This window comes from Narcine bancroftii, chromosome 2 (assembly GCF_036971445.1).
Source record: "Narcine bancroftii isolate sNarBan1 chromosome 2, sNarBan1.hap1, whole genome shotgun sequence".
Lineage (NCBI taxonomy): Eukaryota > Metazoa > Chordata > Chondrichthyes > Torpediniformes > Narcinidae > Narcine > Narcine bancroftii.
The window spans coordinates 150,943,229-150,965,824 of record NC_091470.1 but is presented as its reverse complement, the minus strand read 5'-3'; the positions used below and the strand labels follow the sequence as shown (position 1 = coordinate 150,965,824).

The 22,596-nt window shown below is 40.3% G+C and overlaps 1 protein-coding gene across 5 annotated transcripts in view; it reads left to right on the top strand.

Annotated features, from left to right (window-relative positions):
* Positions 1-22,596, top strand: part of LOC138754369 (MORN repeat-containing protein 1-like) — a 260,124-nt gene that overhangs the window by 213,115 nt on the left and 24,413 nt on the right. For all 5 annotated transcript variants that reach the window (XM_069918561.1, XM_069918560.1, XM_069918562.1 and 2 more), the window contains one exon: positions 20,665-20,741. In XM_069918561.1, the coding sequence (XP_069774662.1) occupies positions 20,665-20,741 (77 nt within the window). The remainder of the gene's footprint in view (positions 1-20,664; positions 20,742-22,596) is intronic.

The following is a 22,596-nucleotide window of genomic DNA, read 5'->3' as shown; positions in this document are numbered from 1 at the left end:
CACATTCCAGGAACATTCCCCTGCAATATAACTCTGTTTTCCCCAGTGGCCCTCTGTATGAGATGTGCTTCCATGCCTGCTCTGCTCCAGCTGTGATGTGTCTCTGCCAGAGACACTTCCACTTAGATGATCCACTGACACTCCTGCAGAGATGTGGTTCCATTTGACAGTCCTGATTCAATGAGCCACATGGCAGAAATTTTCCCACTGCATGTGATTCCATTTATCCAAGTGACATTTTTACTGAAATGTGTTTCACTTCATTCAGTAATTGGACAGAACAGGCTCGTGGGCCAAAATGGCCTTTTACAATGGTAAAATGCTAAATCAGTGGTTCTCAACTTTTTTCTTTCCACTCACATCCCACTGTGAGAGATAATGGAATATGGGAAGTTAATCAATTGCTAAATAGGAATGAATTAGGATGGGGATGAAAGGATAATGGAATAAGGGAAGTTACGCAAGTATAATAGAATAGGGGTCTTATAGCAAGTAGATAGATTTAGCAAGTCCTGGGGGTTGAGATTTATGAATAAGAACAAAGACATGACACTTCCTGGTAAACAAGTATACACAGAAAGGCACACAAACTGCACGTAGGCAGAATTACCTAATGCTAAACCAATCCAGGAGGCAGAAGAATGTTAAGGGGGGGAGGTACCTCTGTGCTGAAATGGAATGTATAAAAAAGTTGGGTAAGCCCCAGTACGTGTGTGTATTCCCAAGGTAAGGGGAAGAACCCAACTTTGCACTGTTGTAAAATAAATGTTCTTTGTTCTCAATTTTTGTCTCGAGTGAAATCTGTGAAGGCACCTCTGCTTCTCACACCACCTTAAGTAATCCCTATGCCAAAGGTGCTATGTGATAAGTAAGGGATTACTTGAGGTGGGATGTGAGTGGAAAGAAAAAGTTTGAAAGCCACTGTTTTAGTCGTACCTAATTGACTTGGTTTCATAACTCCAAAGGAAAAAGGCCAATGACAATTTTTCTCCAGCAAAATATTTCAGTAACAATTGGATTTAGAGCAGTGATTCTCAACCTTCTTTTCCTTTTCCACTCACATCCCACCTTTAGCAATCCCTTACTAATCACAGAGCACCTATGGCATAGGGAATACATTTAAAAAAATTTTTCACACTATGAACCATACTGACCAAAATACATACAGACATTTTTCTCTTGAATATACACAGTGTCATTTTCTCCCCTTTTTCCCCCCTCCCCATTCATTGACAAAGGGCAACTCAGAGAGGGGAGGGACTATTGGGGTTAAAGGAATTTTAGATGTGGGAATAGTGGAAATATTTTATGTTTTAGAAGTGTTGTCTTACAGTGGGTTCAAAAAAAGAAAACAGAAATGGATAAGGAGGGAAGGTGGTGATGAGGAAACAGAAAGGAAAGGTAAACAAAGTATGAAATGGCCATGTTGAACTATATGACTTTAAATATTAATGGAATACATAACCAAATGAAAAGGAAGAAGCTGTTAAATATACTGAAGAAAGAAAAAATTGATATAGCATTCGTGCAGGAAACACATCTGACTGAAGTGGAACACAAGAAATTAAGGAGAGACTGGGTAGGGCACATAACGGCAGCATCATATAACTCAAAAGCCAGAGGAGTAGCTATATTAATCAATAAAAATGTACCAATCAAAATAGAAGAGGAAATAATAGATCCAGCAGGGAGGCATGTAATGATAAAGTGTCAGATATATTCAGAATTTTGCTCAATGTATACGCACCTAATGAAGAAGGTCAAAAATTTATGCAAGATATCTTTTTGAAGATCGCAGATACACTGGGGAATATACTAATAGGTGGGGATTTTAACCTTAATTTGGACTCAAAGATGGATAAAACTGGAAAAAAGACTAACAGAAAGAACAAAGTAACCAAATTTATGATTAAATTGATACAGGAAATGCAACTTTTGGATATATGGAGGAAATAACACCCAAAGGAAAAGGAATATTCATATTATTTGGGTAGACATAAAACATACTCAAGGATAGACCTGTTCCTGTTATCAGCCCATATTCAAGGGAGAGTTAGGAAAACGGAATATAAAGCTAGATTGTTATCGGATCACTCACCCCTATTATTGGCAATAGAGCTGGAGGACATCCCACCGAGAACGTATAGATGGAGATTAAACTCCATAAATCTTCGTCCGCGAAGCCAAGCCAAAGAAGAAGAAAGAAAGAAAGAAGAAGAAGACTTAAAAGACAGGATTTTAGAGAATTCACTGAGCGAGAAATTAAAATGTACTTTGAAATAAATACGGAATCAGTGAAAGATAAGTTTATACTATGGGACGCAATGAAAGCTTTCATCAGAGAGCAGATAATAAGTTATGTAACTAAGATGAAGAAGGACTACAATCGGGAAATAGAACAGTTGGAAAGGGAAATAGCAAGAACAGAAAAAAAATTAGCAATAAAGGAAGATACAACTAAAAGAAGAGAATTGGCAGACAAAAAATAAAATATGAAACACTACAAACATATAAGGTGGAGAAGAACATAATGAAGACAAAACAGAAGTATTATGAGCTAGGAGAAAAAACACACAAAATACTAGCGTGGCAGCTTAAGACAGAACAAACTAAAAGAACGGTATTGGCATCAAGGAAAAAGGACAAATAAATTACATATAACCCAACGGAGATCAACGAAAACTTCAGGGAATTCTACGAGCAACTATATCAAACTGAAAACGAAGGGAAAGAAGACAAAATAGATGAATTTCTAACTAAAATTGAACTACCAAAATTACAAACAGAGGAGTAAAATAAATTAATAAAACCATTTGAAATAGAAATACAGGAGATATTAAAAAAACTACCGAACAATAAAACGCCGGGAGAGGATGGACTCCCAATAGAATTCTATGAAACATTTAAAGACTTATTAATTCCTCCTCTCCTGGAAGTAATGAACCAGATTGAAAAAACACAAAACATGCCAGATTCATGCAAAACAGCAATAAATACAGTAATACCAAAGATGGGGAAAGATCCACTAACACCAGCATCGTATAGACCAATATCTCTACTCAACACAGATTATAAGATAATAGCTAAACTATTAGCAAACAGATAGGCCGACTGTGTATCAAAAATAGTAAAACTAGATCAAACTGGATTTATTAAAATGTCTGTAAGTTCATTAAGTTAATCCATACAGTACAAGGAAATAAGATACCAACAGTGGCTGTTGCTTTAGACGCAGAGAAAGCCTTTGACAGGGTAAAATGGAATTATTTATTCAAAGTACTACAGAGGTTCAACCTACCAGAGAAATATATTAATTGGATTAAAGCATTATATAAGGGACCATTGACGAAGGTGACAGTAAATGGATATATATCAAACCATTTTAAATTAAGCAGATCAACAAGGCAAGATGTCCACTATCTCCCTCACTGTTCGCGTTAGCTATAGAACCACTAGCAGAACTGATAAGAACAGAAAATAAAATAAAAGGGATAAAAATAAAAGAGAAGAAATATAAAATCAGTCTATTTGCAGATGACGTCATAGTATACTTAACAGAACCAGAAATATCAATAAAAGAATTACATAAGAAATTGAAGGAATATGGAGAAGTATCGGGGTACAAGATCAACGCAAATAAAAGTGAAGTAATGCCAATGAATAATGCGGATTTCACAAAGTTTAAGAAAGAATCACCATTTAGATGGCAAACACAAGCAATTCGATACCTAGGTATACAACTAGATAATAATCTCAGCCATCTATACAAACTAAATTATCAGCCATTAATGAAACAATTACAAGATGACTTAGAGCACTGGAAAGACTTACCACTAACACTGATAGGAAGGATAAACTGTATTAAAATGAACATCTTCCCAAGGATACAATACCTATTTCAATCATTACCAATTCACATAACAGAGAAATTCTTCAAGGAGCTAAAGAAAATAATAAGGAAACTCTTATGGAAAGGGGGGAATCCGAGGATAGCACTAGATAAATTAACAGAATGGTACAAACAAGGGGGCTTACAGCTACCAAACTTTAAGAATTATTATAGAGCAGCACAATTAAGATACCTATCAGATTTCTATGAAACAAGCGAAAAACCAGATTGGACCAGATTAGAGCTAGATAAAATAGGGGAAAAGGTACCTGAACATATACTATATAAGTGGGATGAAAAGTTGGTGCAACATAGGAATTCACCAGTATTGCACCATCTGCTCATCATTTGGAAGAAGATTCACGCAGAAAGGAAAAAAAAAATTATCAACTACCAAAATTAATATTGACACAAAATCAACTAATCCCTTTCACAATAGATAACCTTTCCTTTAGAGAATAGGAGAGAAAAGGGATCAAAAGAATCGAAAATTGTTTTTCGGGAAATAAATTATTATTTTTTGAAGAAATGAAGGACAAATATAGTATAACTCACGATACAATGTTTGCACACCACCAACTGAAAACCTACTTGAAGGACAAATTGGGAAACGGTCTGAGGTTACCAGAAGGAAGCAATTTTGAATATGTGATTACAGACACAATGATAATTTTAAAATTTATAACAAACATGTACATCAAACTGCAAGAAAAGGAGAACGAGGAAACAAGCTGTAAACCTAAACAAAAATGGGAACAAGATCTAAACATAAAGATAAAGAATGAAACATGGGGAAAACTATGCTCCGGAACTATGAGAAATACAATAAACACGAGGTTACGCATGATACAATATCATTGGTTACATAGCCTATACATCACACCCCAAAAGTTAAATAAATGGGTCCCAACAGTATCAGACAGATGTTTTCGCTGTAAGAAGGAAACGGGAACAACAATACATGCAATTTGGGCATGTGAGAAAGTGGAAAAATTTTGGGAAATCTAAAACAAGTATTAAATAAAATCACAAAAAGCAACATACCAAAAAACCCAGAGATCTTTCTTCTAAGCAATATAAGAAATAAAGAACTTGGACTCGATTTGGATGGAGCACAAAAAAGATTTATTATGATAGCCTTAGCTGTAGCAAAAAAATGTATTATGTCAACCTGGAAATTAGAAGATAACCTGAGAATACAGCAATGGTACATAGAAATGAATAAATGTATTCCATTGGAAAAAATAACATATAATTTAAGAAATAACATCACAGTATTCGAACAAATATGGAAACCGTATATGGAACACAATAGAGAAATCCAACCACGGACCTCCACCACCTAAAATGACAGAAGGAGAAGACAACGAAATGAACTGACCCAGTATGTAAAAGTAGAAGACACAAATTTCTTGTTTATTTTTATTAAGTGACGACATTGTTTAATGGGTTTAATGTATCATATAGATTGGGCATAGGGAATACTTAAAGTGGAATGTGAGTGGAAAGAAAAAGGTCTAGATTTAAAAATCTTGCAAGGATATGTTTCTATGTGACATTCAAAGTTCAAAATTCAAATTTATTGTCAGAGTACATACATGACATCACATCAACTCGGAGATTCTTTTCCTGCAGGTCAGGCAGAGTTTCTTGAGTTCTGTGCTCAAGAAAAAAGATATGTATACAAATGAGAGAAATTGTAACCAAAATGACTGTGGAACTGGGATGCTTAGCTGGAGAGCAGTTCTGCTTTTGCCAGGGAGACTTTGCTAGTTGTGTTACTACTAGTGCCAATGATGGTCCTGCTAAGATGTAGCAGGGAGAGAATCCTGCTGGGGTGTGACTGCACTTATGCCATGTTGGGGTGTGACTGCACTTGTGCCAGTGACATGCCTGTTGGGTGTGACTACACTTGTGTCAGTGACCCACCTGTTGGGGTGTGATTGCATTTGTGCCAGTGACACACCTGCTGGGAAGTGACTGGAAGTCACTACTGGGAAGTGACTGCACATGTGCTAATGACACACCTGCTGGAATGCAGTTCTATTTATGGAAAAACTACACCCCAGGAATAATCCAATCATCTCGCCTGATTCTTGCTGAAGGTTATCTTCCGCACAAGCCTGCCTTTTTCTGCCAGGGTTTAAAGCCACTTCTGTGGTTCACTCTACTGGCTATTCATTCTTTTCCCATTTACTTGTTCATTTCCTCTACCTGCATTGATGTGAACTTTGAGCAGGAAGTGTTAACTACTTGCTTGACTGCAGAAGCCATCATTTGCAAGTCGAAATCTATTACTGTTTGACATCTGCACATGCAGTTTTCTTTAACGGTTAGTGAGTTAGTTCAGAAATCTGCACTCTCTATGCCCATGTTCAGTAACAGATCTAACTGCATTTAATGAATATTTATGTCTTGCTGTTTTCTGAGCAGGTACATTCAGTAACAAGATAAGTTTGTGCCCAGACCCTCAATCACCCCTTCCCTGGTTTCCCAGCCAAAATGTCTCTGTTCTCTTGTGTCTTTCTGTTTTTAGTCCACAAATGACAGAAATTGCTGGGAATACTCCACAGGTCAGGAAGCAACAGCGGAGAAAGAAAATAAACAGGGTTAACAGAATCAGAATTTATTGTCATGAACATATCACAAAATTCATTGTTTTGTGGCAGCTTCGCAGTGAAAACATTTATATAAATCGCCTTACAAAATAAATTTTAAAAATAGTGCAAGAAAAAGGCAGTGTCTGTGGTTCATTATTCATTCAGGAATCTGATGGCAGCAGGGAAGAAGCTGTCCTTGTGCCGCTAAGTGCTCGTCTTCAGGCTCCTGTAACTTTTTCCCAGTGGTAGCAGAGTGAAGAGGGCCTGGCCTGGGTGGTGGGGGTCCTTGAGGATAGATGCTGCTTTCTCAAGACACCACCTCTTACAGATATCCTCAATGGAGTGAGGACTGGTGCCCGTGATGTCGCAGGCGAAGTTAACAACCCTCTGAAGTATTTTTCTTTTCCTGAGCGTTGGCACCTCCATACCAGTCAGTGATGCAACCAGCCAGAATGCTCTCCATGGTACATCTGTAGAAGTCTTCGAGAGTCATCAGTGACATACCAAATCTCCTCTAATTCTTCATGATTGCATTGACATTCCAGCTCAGTGGCCACAATGCTGTTATCAAGCTGAAACATCTGCACAGGAGCAATCTAACCTCTGAGATAGTTTAGCATACAGAAATATCCACACAAAGTTATTACCGCAGTGAAGGAGCCATTTGGCCCATCAACTCATTGCCAACTCCTGGTGGAGCATTTCTATCAATTTCATTTCCCTGATCTTTCCCCGTAGCTTTGATAATAATTTCCCCTGAAGTGCTTATTTTTTGCCTTTTAGAACTCTTATTTCCATCACCATACAAGATAGTGAGTTGCGGGTCATGATTGTTTTGCCTCAAAAAACTTTTCTTCTTTACAAATGCATGCCCAAACAAACATGGACAATAGGTTGTGATCAGGAATTAAACTTCCATTAATTACTGCCAGCCCTCTCAAACCCACGGTTCCCAACTCCTGGCCACTCGAGATCAGATACTTCAGTGCAGATAAGTGAAGGCTTTACATCACACCAGGTAATGCCTTCTTCTGCGGGGCCATAGTGGGAGCACTTAAGCATATTTAGTAGTAACAGATTAATAAAGATTTGACAAAGTGGCTGGCTGCGCAGGTGAGATAACGTAGTGTCAACCAGGTCCTATCATACATAAGCTTTCATATCTCATACACTCTTGAACTAATTGAGGAAAATGAGTGGAGGGGAGAGAGAATAAGAAGGGATATCATCCAGATTTACCCTAATAGACTGAGAATACATGTGCACATCAGATCCCTGAATGCAGGGAAACAGATGGTAAACTGATTAAGTAGGATTACGGGATATTTTTGCCAAGACTTGGAATACAAAAGTGAAGAACTTATGCTGGTCATATAAAACACAAATAAGGACTCCACTGGAGTATCATGTGCACCATTATACTTTGTGGATGTATTAACATGACCGAAGAAAAAGAGGAGATTCATGAGCAAATTTGCCAGAGCTGCAGAATTTGAGATAAAAGAGGAGACGGAATACGTGCTTCCTTTGGAGCAAAAGGCAAAGGCTCAGTGGCATAGTTGGGGGCGGGGGGTGGGTTGCCAGGGGAGTGCCTTTCCTTCCCCCCCCCACCCCTGTCTGACACCATTCAACCACTAACTCACCATCTACTACGTGTCGTGGCACCTTTTTTATGTTCCTCCCCCCCCCCCCCCCCCCCCGACTTTAGAACCTGGCTGTATATCCAGATCGGCTCAGCAGACATTTAATTGAAATGTATGAAATTAGCAGAGTGATTAACAGGTCAAATGGGATGGATATATTTCTATAGGCAGAGAGGAAGTTCATGTTGTATACAGATCTTCAATTGCAAAAGAGAGGATGAGAGAGGAGCTGAGGAAATGGTGGAGGTTTGGAATTCACTACCTGAAAGTGTAATGGAGGCAGAGAACCTCAGCACGTTCATATTGTGTCTGGATGACCTTTAACCCAAAGGGATCATGGACCAACAACTGGGAAGTCAGATCAGCATATATGAACATGAGTTGGGTATGTCACAAATGCTTATAATTCTGTGAGGGCAGGGTGAATTGGATGTCTCACTAGAATTTACCGAGCCTGTGAGGACATCCAAAGATATCTGGCGTCTGTTGAGCTTTGCTCCATCATTGAGGTAGAAATGAATGAATAGGAGGTAGATTTTCTGCAATTATTTATCTCCCACTTCTGAGACATGTATATAAACCCTTATGTACACGGACATTGGCAGCTCCCCCATCAAGGATCAGTAATTACTGCGATGAAGCTGTTCCCGTTCTGCAGCAACATTTCTCCCGGTTGTGGCATAAAGTTGCAAATGGGGAGTGTAATGAGTGCCTGGGGAATAATTGCTGGTTGCCAGTGAATTGCAGAGCAGCAATTCAATCAACTGCTTCTGATTGTATCCCAAGCCCCAAGAGCAAAACCCAAAATTGAAATAGCTTTAAACACACTGCCAGCTGCTTGTTAATCTTTATTTCCTCTGCCACTTTCTTCCTTCCTTTTCTGATTTATGCCCAGGTTCATTCCATGGCTGATGGTGTCCCCTGTGATACATCACTTAAGTAGGTATAAGTTTAGGTCGGGAATATGGATGGTGGCTCTCAGCCGAGTCGTGGTCTGTTCTGTCCTTTCTCCGTGTCCTCAGGTGTACTAAAGAGTAGCTGGAGAAAATTCAGTAGCGACTTACAAAATGGAGCAAATCTCAAAAGGAAAAAATATCCATGGCTGGACTAAAAAGAGATGGACGAATCAGATAGCATATTTGTGGATGGAAGAACTTCTTTCTGTGCTTAATTAGCACAGACTGTTAATGACAGAGATGCATTTTCCCATGGGTGAGAGACCAAGAGGAAGAGTCCAGCCTCATGTTTACACCAAGCAAGCCCAGGCCACATTCCTAATGCAACCTAAGCTGAGTGCTTGGCATGTTCCACTCATCAAACCTGGTCTCTGACTGATCTGCAAAGCCCTGGAATGCACTGCCATCAAGGAATCGGGAAGTTTGCTGCTTCATCCTAAGGATGCCAACTCTTCAGGATTGTCCAAGAATTAAAAAAGGAAATCCAGAATATGGAAAGTAACCCAAAATAATTAATTGGGGCCATAAAAATATATACATTGGTGATGGGATAATGATCGTCAAGAATTGTTCAACCTGGTCCTTTGTAGATGGTGTTATTGTCATACCGACCTGACCTGCACAGTCGTAGGTGTAAAGTGAGTAGAGCAGGGTGCTGTCTTTTTAGCCCACTGCCCTACTCACTTTACACCTACGACCGTGTAGCTCGGTACAACAATAACATCATCTAGAAATTTGTTGATGATACCATGGTAGTGGGTTGTATAAAGGAAAGGGATGAGTCCACATACAGGATGGACATGATACCAAAAACTAAGGAGCTGATTGCTAACTTCAGGAAAGGAAAGCCAGAAGTATACAATTCAGTGATCATTGGGGGATCAGAGGTGGAGAGGGAGAGAAATTGTAGGTTCTTGGGAGTTACTATCTTGGAGAATTTTTTCTGGACCCAACACACCAATGCCATCATGAAGAAAGCATGTCAGCACCTCTACTTCCTCAGGAGTTTATGGAGGTTTGGTATGACACCAGAAACCTGGGCAAATTTCTACAGATGTGTGGTGGAAAGTGTGCTGACTGGCTGCATCACGGTCTGGTATGGAAACACCATTACCCCTGAGCCCAGGACATCACAGGCAAAACCCTCCCCACTGTTGAGTACATCTACAGGAAACACTGCCATCAGAGGGAAGCAACAATTATTAAAGACCCATAACTCCTAGCACATGCTCTGTTCTCGCTGCTGCCATCAGGAAAGAGGTGTAGGTGCCACAAGACTTGCACCACCAGGTTCAGGATCAGCTGCTACCCCCTCCACCATCAGACTCCTCAACGACAAACTCAGAGACTCATTTCAGGTCTCTTACTTGTGCACTTTATTGATTTTCTTTGTTCTCTCTATATTGAAGAGTCAGTTTGTTTATATTTGTTATCTGTTTACAGTTCTTTTATTTGTTTATATGTTTATGTGGTGTACAGTTTATTTTTTGCACTACCAATTAGTGGTAATTCTGCCGCGACCACAGGATAAAGGAATCTCAGGGTTGGATATAATCCATATAACCATATAATCATTTACGGAGCGGAAACAGGCCATGTTGGCCTTTCGAGTCCGCACCGGTTCACTGATTTTGTGCGCCCTCTTCAGGCATTGGTCCCGGTAGATCTTCATTCAATAACGATGGGCGAATTCAAAGCAGGTGGAATCAGATAATAGCAAAACTATGAGCAAACAGATTGCCTTTCCAATGCTGAAAGGATTGGACAGTAGATGTGAATAATTCATGATATGTTTTCTTTAACATGATGTCACGTATGTCCACTGACAATAAATCTGAAATCTGTCTTCGATATGAAGAGTTGGTTTATTGTTCAGTTGTGGTGACAGGAATACACCAGGAGAGGCTGTGATTTTAGGCAGGGAACTCACACATTGGTACTTCCAGGGATGCTTGACAACCCTACTGCAGCCTCTACTTAACTGCTAATTGGATCCTCAAGGTTTCATCTGTTCATTCAATCCCATGTTTCTCACTATCTCTAGTTTCAATTCAATTCTTAGGTCTGATGCTGTCAGAAGAAGATCAGATGCACAAATCATCTTAGCAGCTCTGGGTGCCTCTGGGTGGCTTCATTTTTGAACTTTTTGTTTGTGCAATTGTCTCAGGTTTGCCCTTCAGACGACATTTTAAAAAAGCTCAATTCCTTGTCAGTTTCTCCAAGGTTACTTGCTCTCACAGGGATACAATTCTAGTGATCATGTATATGCCCTGCTGTCGTGTACCCAACACTACTTATTACCATTTCTGTGTGTGAGCCAAGCCGTAAGTTAAATGGGAGAAGAGAGCCAAGGCAGCTGAACCCTATCTGGGCCTCCCAGCTGGAGCCATCGGAGCAGGAACCCTGGCTGATTCGCCCTGGTCGTAGACCAACAATGCCCTGTCACCTGCAACTGACAGCAAAAACCAAGTTTGAATCTGGATCCCACCTGGTGAAATAGAACCTCCTATCAAAAGAGCCACCAGCAAAATAAAATGAACTACTTTAAAGAAAATGGAATTATTTTCTTAGCTCACCAGGAACCTTAAAGGTTGCCTGTCTCCAAATGGATGGTCTGCCATTTCATGGTGCAAATAATAGAGTAAAGCAGGTGTAAGGCCTGAACACAGACCAGCTGGATCTGACGGATGTAATTTGGTTGCTGCAGGCTTAAATGTTAAATCCCTGCTGCTCGGGATGAATGCTTTTTCTCTGACGCAATGCTGGAATAAGAATGTAGCACAGTATATGGAGCGGATGCAGCCGCTGAGGTAATGGGAATGCCAGCTGTTTTAACCCCTTCCCAACTGCATGTTGCCAGGTCAAGCCAGTGCGAAGCTGTCGAATTTGAGCATTCAGCCAAGGAACAAAGAAACAATGTGAGAGATATATTGTTTTAATATGGAACAAGCAGGCATTGTGAAGTGAGGTTGCATGACATTTCACTTGTATGGAATGTCACCAAATCTCAGACAAGTTCCTGGATTCTATTTCCCTTTCCATTTTGAGTGTGAGGGAAACCAGGATCACTCAAGTGCTGGTAATTTTTATCTCCCACATTCACTGTCTTTCTCTCCTAAAATGGTTGACAGACTGAACAAAGCCTCACCATTTTTCCCTAGGCATAGTTTTACTATTGACTGTTTCTGAACACAATCTCACCATTGCTTCCAGCTGAGTACAGTTTTATCATTAATTCTCACTGAGTCCAATGTCAGCCTTGACTTGTATTAATATGGTTTCACCACTGACTCACCATCTAGTTTCAGGGCTGTTGACTCTGACTGAGCTTGGTTTCACTGTTGGTCCTCCATGGTACAATTTCACCACTGAGTAGAATTTCACTGTTGTGTTTTGTGAATATGGTTTTACAATTTGCTGAGTATGATTTTACTCTCACTGGGCATGATATCATTGGATCTTCCTCAGTATGGTATCAGTGTCAGTGCTCATTACGTATGGTTTCACCATTGATTCTTTCCGAGAATGATTTTTCCCTTGACTCAGGTTGTGCATTGCTTCACCATTGCATCTCACTATATATGGTAACATTATTAGCTTTCACTGTGGATGGTTTCACAATCAGCTTCTGCTGATACACATTAAATACAGTTTCATCACTGGTATTGCAGAGTAGGGTCCCTTGCTGAGCACAGTTTCACATTGATGATCTCGATGTACAGTTTTACTGGTGACTCCATCCCAGAACAGAAGTTTCACCTTAGTTTTTCAGTTGCTTCTGGCTTTGGCATTAACAGTCATTGCGAACCATTTCACGGCTGGCTCCACTTGAGTATAGTTTCATCTTTGACTGGAATTGAGTACAGTTTTACTGTTAACTGCCACTGAGATGCTTTCATTATTGGATTTTTTTTATTGTAAGGCATTTGACAAGGTCCCAAATGGTAGGCTGGTCCAGAAGGTCAAGACATGTGGGAGTTAACATGAGATTGCTATCTGGATCCAAGGTTGGCATAGTGATAAAAGGTCCAGGATGGTAGTGGAAGGATATTTTTCTAATTGAAAGTCTGTGATCAGTAATATACTTGGAAGTGAAGGTAGGAGGTATGATTAGTATGATCAGATGACACAGAGCTCAGTGCTGTTGTGGGGGGAAGGAAGGTTGTCTAAAGCTGCAGCAGGATACAGATCAAATGGAAAGTTGGCCAGACTCTTAGCAGATGGAACTTAATCCCAACAAGTGTGATGCTCTTTGGAAGGTTGAACTTGAATTTGAAGTACATGATTAATAGCAGGATTCTCAACAGTGTGAAAGAACAGAGGATCCTTGGGCTCCAGATCCATAAATCTCTCAAGGTTGCCACACAGATTGATAGGGTAGATAAGAAGGCTTATGATATACTGGCCTTCATTAATCGGGGGATTGAGTTCAAGAACCGTGATTAATGTTGCTGCTCTATAAAACTCCTTTTAGACCACACTTGGAATATTGTGTTCAGTTCTGGATGCCGTTAAGGACGTGGAAGTTTTGGTGTAGAGGATATGGCCTGGATTAGAGAAGATGCCTTATGAGTCAAGGTTAGCAGAGGGAGGGCTTTTCTCTTTGGAAGAATGAAAGTTGACTTAATAGAGGTCTACAAGATTATGATAGGCATAAATAGGTGGATAGCTAGCACCTTTTATCCTGAGGCAACAGTAGCAAATACTGTATGCAATATGAGATTAAAAAGTTTTAAAGGGGATTTGAAGGGAAAGCTTTTTACTCAGAGAGTAGTTGATATCTGTAATGCTGCCAGAGGAGGCAGTGGAATCAGATGTAAGCATTACATTTGAGACATTTAGGTAAGCACTGCAATAGGGAATGGTCAGAATGATGTAGCTCTAATGGGGACAAATGGGATTATTCTAGCTGGACAAAAGGTTGGGGAATGATGATGGAATGAAGGGATAGTTTCTGTACTGTACAACTCCATGACCTTTTGACCATTGACTCTTGCTCTGTACAGTTTCACTGTCAATTCTTTTTTACTGCATTTTCGCTGTTGCTACTCACTGTGTGTGATTTCATCAGTTCCAATTTGCAACAGGTTTGTGGCAGATGCCATCACACTGGCTCGACACAAAATGTTGGAACACCTAGACAGCAAAGATGCACACATCAAGATGCTCTTTATTGACTGCAATTTGGCATTCAACAGCATCATCCCTTCAAAACTGTTTGGAAAACTCCAAAACCTGGGCCTCAATACTCCGCTGTGTAATTAGATCCTTTCCTTCAGACCCCAATCCATGCAGATTGGCAAGAATATCTCCTCCACAATCTCCATCAGCACCGGAGCACCACATGGCTCCATACTTAGCCCCCTGGTCTACTCACTTGACATCTATATGCCTTGATACGACAACAACACCATCTATAAATTTTCTGATGATACCATAGTAATGGGCTCTATGAAAAGGAGCGATGAGTCAGAATGCAGGAAGGAGATGGTGTACTAACAGCAACCTCTCACTCCATGTCACCAAGGCTGATTGTGGACTTTAGAAAGGGAAAACCAGAGGTGTATGATCCAGTGATCACTGGGGGATCAGAGGTAGAGAGGGTGAGCAAATTTAAATTCCTGGGAGTCACTATCTTGGAGGATCTTTCCTGGACCCATCATACTAATGTCATTGTGAAGAAAGCATGTCAAACCCCTACTTCCTCAGGGGTTTGTGGAGGTTTGGTATGACATTGGAAACCTTGGCAAACTCCTACAGATGTGCAATAGAAAGTAAGCTGAGCGACTGCATTATGGCCTGGTATGAGGACACTGATACCTCTGAGTGGAAAGCCCTGCAAAAGGTGGTGGACATAGCCCAGCTCATCACAGTCAAAACTCCTGCCACCTTTGAGAAAATCTACATGAAACACGGCCATTGGAGAGCAGCAACATCATCAATGATCCACACCATTCAGGATACACTCTGTTCCCGTTATGCCATTAGGAAAGGGGTATAGGTCCAACCAGATTCAGGAACATTTGCTACCCCTCCACCATCAGATCCCTAAACACAAACACAATCAGAGACTCATTTAAAGATTCTTACTTTGCACATTGTTTGTTACTGAATATTTTTTTCTAGATTTCAGTCAGTTTGTTTACATTTATTTCTTTGTTTATATTTCTCTCTTTTGTATGCATATCTTCTTTTGGGTACATTTTTTTGCACCACTGATAAGTAGAAACTTATGCCAGGCCCACAGGAAAGAGAATCTCAGGGTTATATGTGATATCATGTATGTACTCTGGCAATAAATCTGAACTTTGACTTTGACTTTGAGTATGGTTTCATTCCCTGCATATTTTCCCATCGAACAATCTGAAATCTCAGCTACGTCATCCACTTATCGGTTTGTGAAATAGCTGACAGGTAATTATCATCAGGTTATATGACACCGATGGGTCAACAAAATCAAACTTTGTGCTGGCCTTGCTTGTTCTACACCAGGCATGACTGGGAAATGATGGCACTTCAGCACACCGGGTTCCATAAAGTGGACCAATGCAGTGGAGATGAATAACCTGGCAATGGTGAGTGACCCAGTGATGAGTGTGTTGTGCTGTGTAAGGAGAGGAATCGCACTGAGCAGAGAACAACTGTAATCTTCCCATTTTGCATCTGTTCAAATACGTTCCGTGAGTATTTCTTTTCCTGAGGGCAATATCCCTTAAAACGTTTCTCTCCGCCACATTTCTTGTGTATCTGCTTCCCACACACAGCTTGACTGAGGGTTAGATCTTTGCCTCCTTCCTACGTATTTGTCTCATGGTTGGGAAAGAACAAAATAAAATATTTATATGTTGACATAGCAACCTATCTGATGTTGTAGTTTAAGATCATCTTAGAGACAGAGAGAGCAAGAATTCCCATCCACCTTGAAGTAGAAAGCAGATGAAGGGTTTGGTTTTCAGTGGAGGAGAGTCAATACTTAATGGGCAGCAACCTGGGGGCGAGTGAAGGTTTCTTTGATCTGTGTTGCACTATTGAACTGCTTACAGTTGGAGATAGAGGTATGAATTTTTGAAGGATGCTGAAAATGCTGACAGCTGGTATGCTGACACAGTGATGAAGAAGCCTCATAACTCAACTGCTGCCTCTGCATTGAAGCAGAATGTTTTTGGGGTGCTCCTCAATGCACAAATGGCAATCTACAAGGGTGTTAATGCCACCGAGACCGGGACCTCTTCAGGCACCTGTCACCTTGCATTGATCGCAGCATTTCTGCAGCCCAAGGATAAATACTGCGAGGTTCCATGTGATGGAAAAAGAGCACTTAGAGGGAATAGTTTTACAGAGAGAGAGAGTCAAAAAGAAACCTGCTATTGTCCAGCAGCCTGATAAAACTAAAGGAGGTTTTTCAGATAGTCGTTAGTCTAAGACAAAAGTCTGCAGACACCATGATTGAAGTAAAAACACAATGCTGGAGAAACACATCTGGTCAAACAGTGTACATTATGTAGCAAAGTTAAAGATACATAACCAATGTTTCGGGCTTGAGCCTTTCATCAAATTCTGTGAGTGTAGAACGGGCTGATAATGTATTCCGCATTTATAACATCTATTGTGTTTCTTCAAAATGGTGTAATATTTTTGCCCAAATTTTAAACACAAAGGGATTCAAAGTCACATTTCTGGTGTTTTAGGTATTACAGTAAAATCCGCCTCAAGCAACCAGCAAAAAAAAGGTTAAAAATCTGAAAGTTTAAAATTGGTGCCCCTAGTGGTCAGTTCACTATCATGCAAAAGGCAGTCTCAAGCAACTAGAAAATTTATTTATCCAGCATCTACCAATCCCCATAGGTGCCAGATTCCGGAAGTTTCACTGTATTTCAGATATTTCCTCTCCAGAACTCTGAGTGGAGTTTAATGACATTGGAGTGTGTTACAAAGTTGAAGATAAGAACATTTAAAGAAAGGAGCAGAAGTAGGCCACTATGCCCTCAAACATGCCCTGCTATTCAATCCGAATGTGGCTGCCTCAAACCTTGTCAATTCTGTGCCAGGTCCCTATAACCCTCATTCCCTACCTCCTTTGAAGAGCTTTCATCTTCACCAACTGGTGATGATAAACAATGGTTTTGATGGCTTAAAAACTAAGCTTGAACTTTATATTTCACATTCTGGTTTATGCTAATTAGATTAACAGGAAATGTCAGTATCAATTGCCATTGGCAAAACAGGTGAGAATTTTGTCTGCAGTTTCAAAAGAACCTGACAATTACTGAGTCCGAATAAAATTCCAGGCAGCAGTGTTTTTTGCATTAGTTTTGTCAACACCTAGTGTAAAATCCAAGGTTGATTACAACATATGCATTATATTTCTGCTTGTTTAATAGCTTATCCAATAAATTCACTTTATAGTTTGTCTGGTGAAATCTTTTGTCAAAACAAGATGCTGTCAACCAAATCGCAATGTAGCAAACAGGAGTTTCTTTTCTTACCAAAAGGCATACCTAGACACACAAGGAAAGGGTAAGGGGATGAGAACTCACCTGTGAGAGTGGCCCAAGGAATGAGCACATAATTCCAGGAAAAGCTGTTTAATGATGAGAGAATATTTATTTGGCAGCATTTCTAAACAGGAAAAGAAAAGAAACCTGAAAGACTGAGTTTGACCATAAGACCCTAAGGCAGGGGCAGAATTAGGCTATTCATCCCATTGAGACTGCCCCACCATTTAATCATGAGCTGAATTATTCCACCACTTAGTATTTAAATAAGTGTCCCAAACCCTGCACCTCCATTCCAAGTCATCACCTTTGTTAAAACCAGAAATGGAAGAGTTCAAAGTGGGTGGGGTTCAGACCTGAGAGTCTATATATTTCAACATCCCAAATGCACTCACCTTTAGGAAGAATAAATTCTTAATTTGCTACTTTCTTCACTGCACATGTTTTTGCATACACGCAAAAAAAAAATACATTCAGATCACCCAACCCAGGCAAGATTGCCAACACTTTAGGGCTTTATGACCCAGTATGTTCTGAGCCCATGTGAGAGCAAGAATAGGTTTAATCTCAATTCACTCTCAAAGAGAGTGCCTGGATAACCTGCAGGAGAGTTTTAATACCAGTCGAACCAGTCCCTGATATGTGTCATAGGCCTTCGTTTCCCAAGCATAATGTCAATGGTAAATAGTTAAAATACACAGATTACCATCGTGGGGTTATGATGAGGAAACCAATTAGGAGTGGAGGGATGAAATTTTCTTTTAAATAATTCAGTAAGAAATGTCAGCTGCAGTTTTTACAAGGATATCATTGCTCAGCATTACGTCCCAGATGCGCACTTCTGATTTTCCTTTTTTTGATTCATGGTGTCTTTGAAATTCTGTGATTGAATTATTCCCTTATACCTCACAGCAGCCAAAATTCACCACACACTCATTGATTGTTCTCTCCTTAATAAATTAAATCAATTGCCATCTCTAAAACATGCTCCTAGCCATGTACCAATCATCTGATAGAGAGCAACACACCACATGATGTTCCCTCTGCTGCAAGTAGTCTAATATAATCCCTGAAGGATGCAAAAATATTTGTCCATACACTTTCATGCTGGTTTAACTGCACATTCATTGAAATTAAAATAATCCTCACCTACAAATGATTGTGGCTTAGTTTCAGTTTATAAAATGTCCCAGAGAATGTGTGGTAGAGACAATAGTGCTGGAATCAGAATGATACGAGGATGTTTGACCGTATTCTGGATGAATGCACTTAGTGTGATGTACATTTATCATTACACTGTGACCTATTTGATGAATAGTAGTCTCAAGCAGGAATCAATTTTCAACATTGGTTGATAAGAGTTTTGAGTTTTCTTGAAAACACATTAAGGTGGTTAAGCCTTTAAGGCTTAATCAAATCTATCCCAGAATACTGTGGAAGCAAGGGAGGAGATTGCCAGGGCCTAGATCAAGATCTTTGTCTCCTCTTTAGCCATGGGCGAGTGTTTAGAAGATGTAGTTAGGAACGTCATATTCTGCCAGGTATAATGGTATAAACTTTGAATTTTCCAGTTTCATGTAACAGGTTCCCTCTCTCTTCTTCCAAGCTACTTCTGTTCTTCCCCATGTCCTCCCTCATTATTGTCCCCTTTCCCACATACCTCCACCCACCGCTCACACATTCCTATCCCCCTCCCCTTTCTGGTTCCATTTTCCACTTCCAGGATTTCCTTCTGCTTCCCCTTCCTCCCTTCCACTTTCAGTTCTATCTGCTCCATTTTGTCCTTCGCCTCTCTCCTAACATCCTCTGCACTTACCAGATTCCAGCACGGGCAGCCCTTGTTTCCACTTAACCAGCGCCACTCACCAGCCATCTCTATGTGACACATCTTCCTCCACCTGACCCCCTTTTATTTCTCTTGCTTCTCTTCCCCCTTTGTCTGGCATCTGCCAATCAACTGCTTCCGACTTCCCATATGTCCATCATCCTTTACCCTCCCTTCTCCAGCAGGCCACAGGGACTTAGCCACCTTAATTTTTTTTTCAAGTCAACTAAGAACTTTGTCATCAACCAATGTTCAAAAATGATCCCTCTCATCGACAGCAATCCATAGCTGGTCCCTGGCCAACCCCTCCCACCGTGTCCTCTTATATTGGCTCTTCCCCTACCTCTGTGTTCTCAATCTAAATGGTTTAAGATCCGAAACATTAACCATTCTTCTTCTCCCTCGTGCTGCTTCACCTGTTCAGTTCCTCCAGCAGATTGTTTCTTTTCTAACATCAATAGTCCCTCCTGTGTCACCAACATTATTTTTAAGAGGGCAATAGAGACATGACAGCAAATTATAGACTTAAATCTTTATTTGTGATAGGAGAATTATTGAAGATTTTAAGGGACAGAACATATTCACACTTGGTAAAGCAAAATGTTATTAGGGCTGTTAAGCATGGCTTTGTACTGGGAATGTTTTGATTGTTTTTTTTTGAGAAGTGACATAGATGTTTGATGAGGGAATGGCAGTGTATGTAGTATACTTTAATAAAACATTTAGCTAGGTCTGAAATGATATGCTGGTCCAGAAGACTAAGTCACATGGATCCAAAGTGAGTAAAACATGAACGTTTGCAGACACTGTAATTGAAAATAAAAACACAATGCTGGAGAAACTCAGCTTGTCAAACAGTGTACTTTATATAGCAAAGATAAAGATGTATAACCATATTTCAGGTTTGAGCTTTTCATCAAGGTATCAAGGTACAATGTGGCTGCAGAAGCTGTGGAAGGGACTCTTGCTTCTCTTTCATACTGGGGCACCGGGTAATACTAATGGTGACTCTTTGTCTGCCTTACGGCAGGCAAGTGTTGAAGTACATCATATATGTTACATTTTTAATTATTAATATGTGACTTTAAAAGGAACCTTTGACCTATTCAATCCTATTTGCCCTATACATTAAGAATGGCCACTTGTCCAGGAACCATTAAATTTTACTGGACCTTCAAGAACCAGGTGGGAGGATAAAAATCAATGAGATGAAACAATGCTGACCAGCCATTCAATTGTTTTTTTTTTTGTTTCAGATCTGATGTTAGTATCAAACTAGGCGGAAAATCGAAGAAGGAACAGAGTGGCACAGATGTGCGGTCTGTGAGATTAGGTAAGACAAGGTGGCACGTATGATCGACATCATCCTGCAGATCAGGAGTGCGATCAATCCCAAAACATATTCCTCCCAGACCAGGTGTCCCACCCTTAGAAGTGACGGGGCCTCTGCTCCCCAGCTAGGTGAAGATTTAAACCATGGAGTGGGAACTTGTACATATCAAACGTGGGCCCTGGCTACGCCTATCCTTTTGTTGGTGTTGTTCCACACCTACTGTGGCACTTCTTCCCAATTCCTTCTCTGCTATATCTGCAAATTTGAACTTCTGACTGTAACTCCCTTTCCCTTTCTTACATCGACCTGTCCATCTTCAGCTTTTTCCACTGTCACAGTGGGATCAAACATAAATCTAAAGAACAACATCTCATATTCTTCTTGGGTAGCTGACCACACAATTGCATGAACAGTGTATTTTCTAGTTTCAGGTAACCCACACCCGTCCCCCCACCCTACTATCACCTGTCAACCCAGGGGCTCTATCCCTTTGTTCGCCTTTTCCATACCTCCCCTCCTCTCCTCTCTGATACCATCTGCTCATGAGTTCCCCACCTCTTCTGGTTCCATTTATCACCTACCTGTTCGTCTCTGTGCTTCCACACACTATCCACCTTTCTTCTTTCTCTTTCCCACAACAGTCCAAATGCAGGGTTTCAACCAAAACATCAACAAATTCTTTTTGTTTTCCAACACCATGTTGAGTTTTGTTCCAGATTCTAGTACCTTTTTTCTCCAAGATATATTACCATGTGTATCAAAAAGACAGTGATTGTGACTGTGGTGCGAATCCAGTGTTATCCGTAAGGAGTTTGTACATTCTCCCCATTTCATCCAAGGTCCCTGGTTTCCTCCTACCTTTTAAAATGCACCAGGGTTTGTAGGTCATTTGGGTGGCCTGGGCTCCTGGGCCAAAAAGGCCTGTTGCCGTGCTGTATGTCTGAATTTAAAATTTAAAAAGAAATACTTGCTTTTATATTGTGTCTTTCACATCTTCAGAAAGTCCCCCAAACCTTTTCCATTAAAAAAAATATTATCCAATCATTAACTCATTAATGATTTTTTGAGAGGATGCTGGTGCATATTGACTTTCTTGCTTCACCAAATACTTCAGCAACAACCACGCTTGAGAAGTGTTTCATTTGCTGTGAAGCATTTGGGACATTCTGAGCTCGATTTTTTCACAGCCAACAAAATGTCAGTGTTGTAATACAGGTCATTGTTGTTCAGTTCATAGTTGTTGCACGTTTAACTTGACACTTTAATATTTCTAATCCAGTATATCTGGCAACCTCCGAGCTGGCATTGGTCAGAGGGTGATTAGTTTTACAGAATGTAAAAAGCTGCCTTGGCTGTCAACATGAAACTGTGAAGATAATCACAGTGAACAGCAAAACCTAATCTGTGGTCAAGTTTGAGCATGTCAGCATCCCAGTTCTGAGGCCCTGCATAGTTTCCTTGTTATCGTAACAATAAAACAACCCCTGTGGTTTAGGGTTATTAAATAACCTCTTCTTTTTAAAACTACACTGGCCCACCTGTTGCGTTGTGCAATGTCAATCTCAATGCTAAATGTCATTAAAGTCTCTGAGAACAACAGGCTGAATGAATGTGCGTCCAATGTGCGTCTACATTGCCCAACTCGACACCATGTACTTTGAAGCTTTCAGCCCACAATGCATAGGTTATAAAGACTCAAATTAGTTTTACATGTTCAGGCCAAAGTCTCATTGCTGTCAGGTCCCTGAATTGTATGTTGTCTGTTCAAGTCTCATTTCAGAGACTTCGGCAAAAAACCTGACTGACATTCAGAGTGCAATGCTGAGTACCATACTGTCGGACCTGCTGTTTTCAG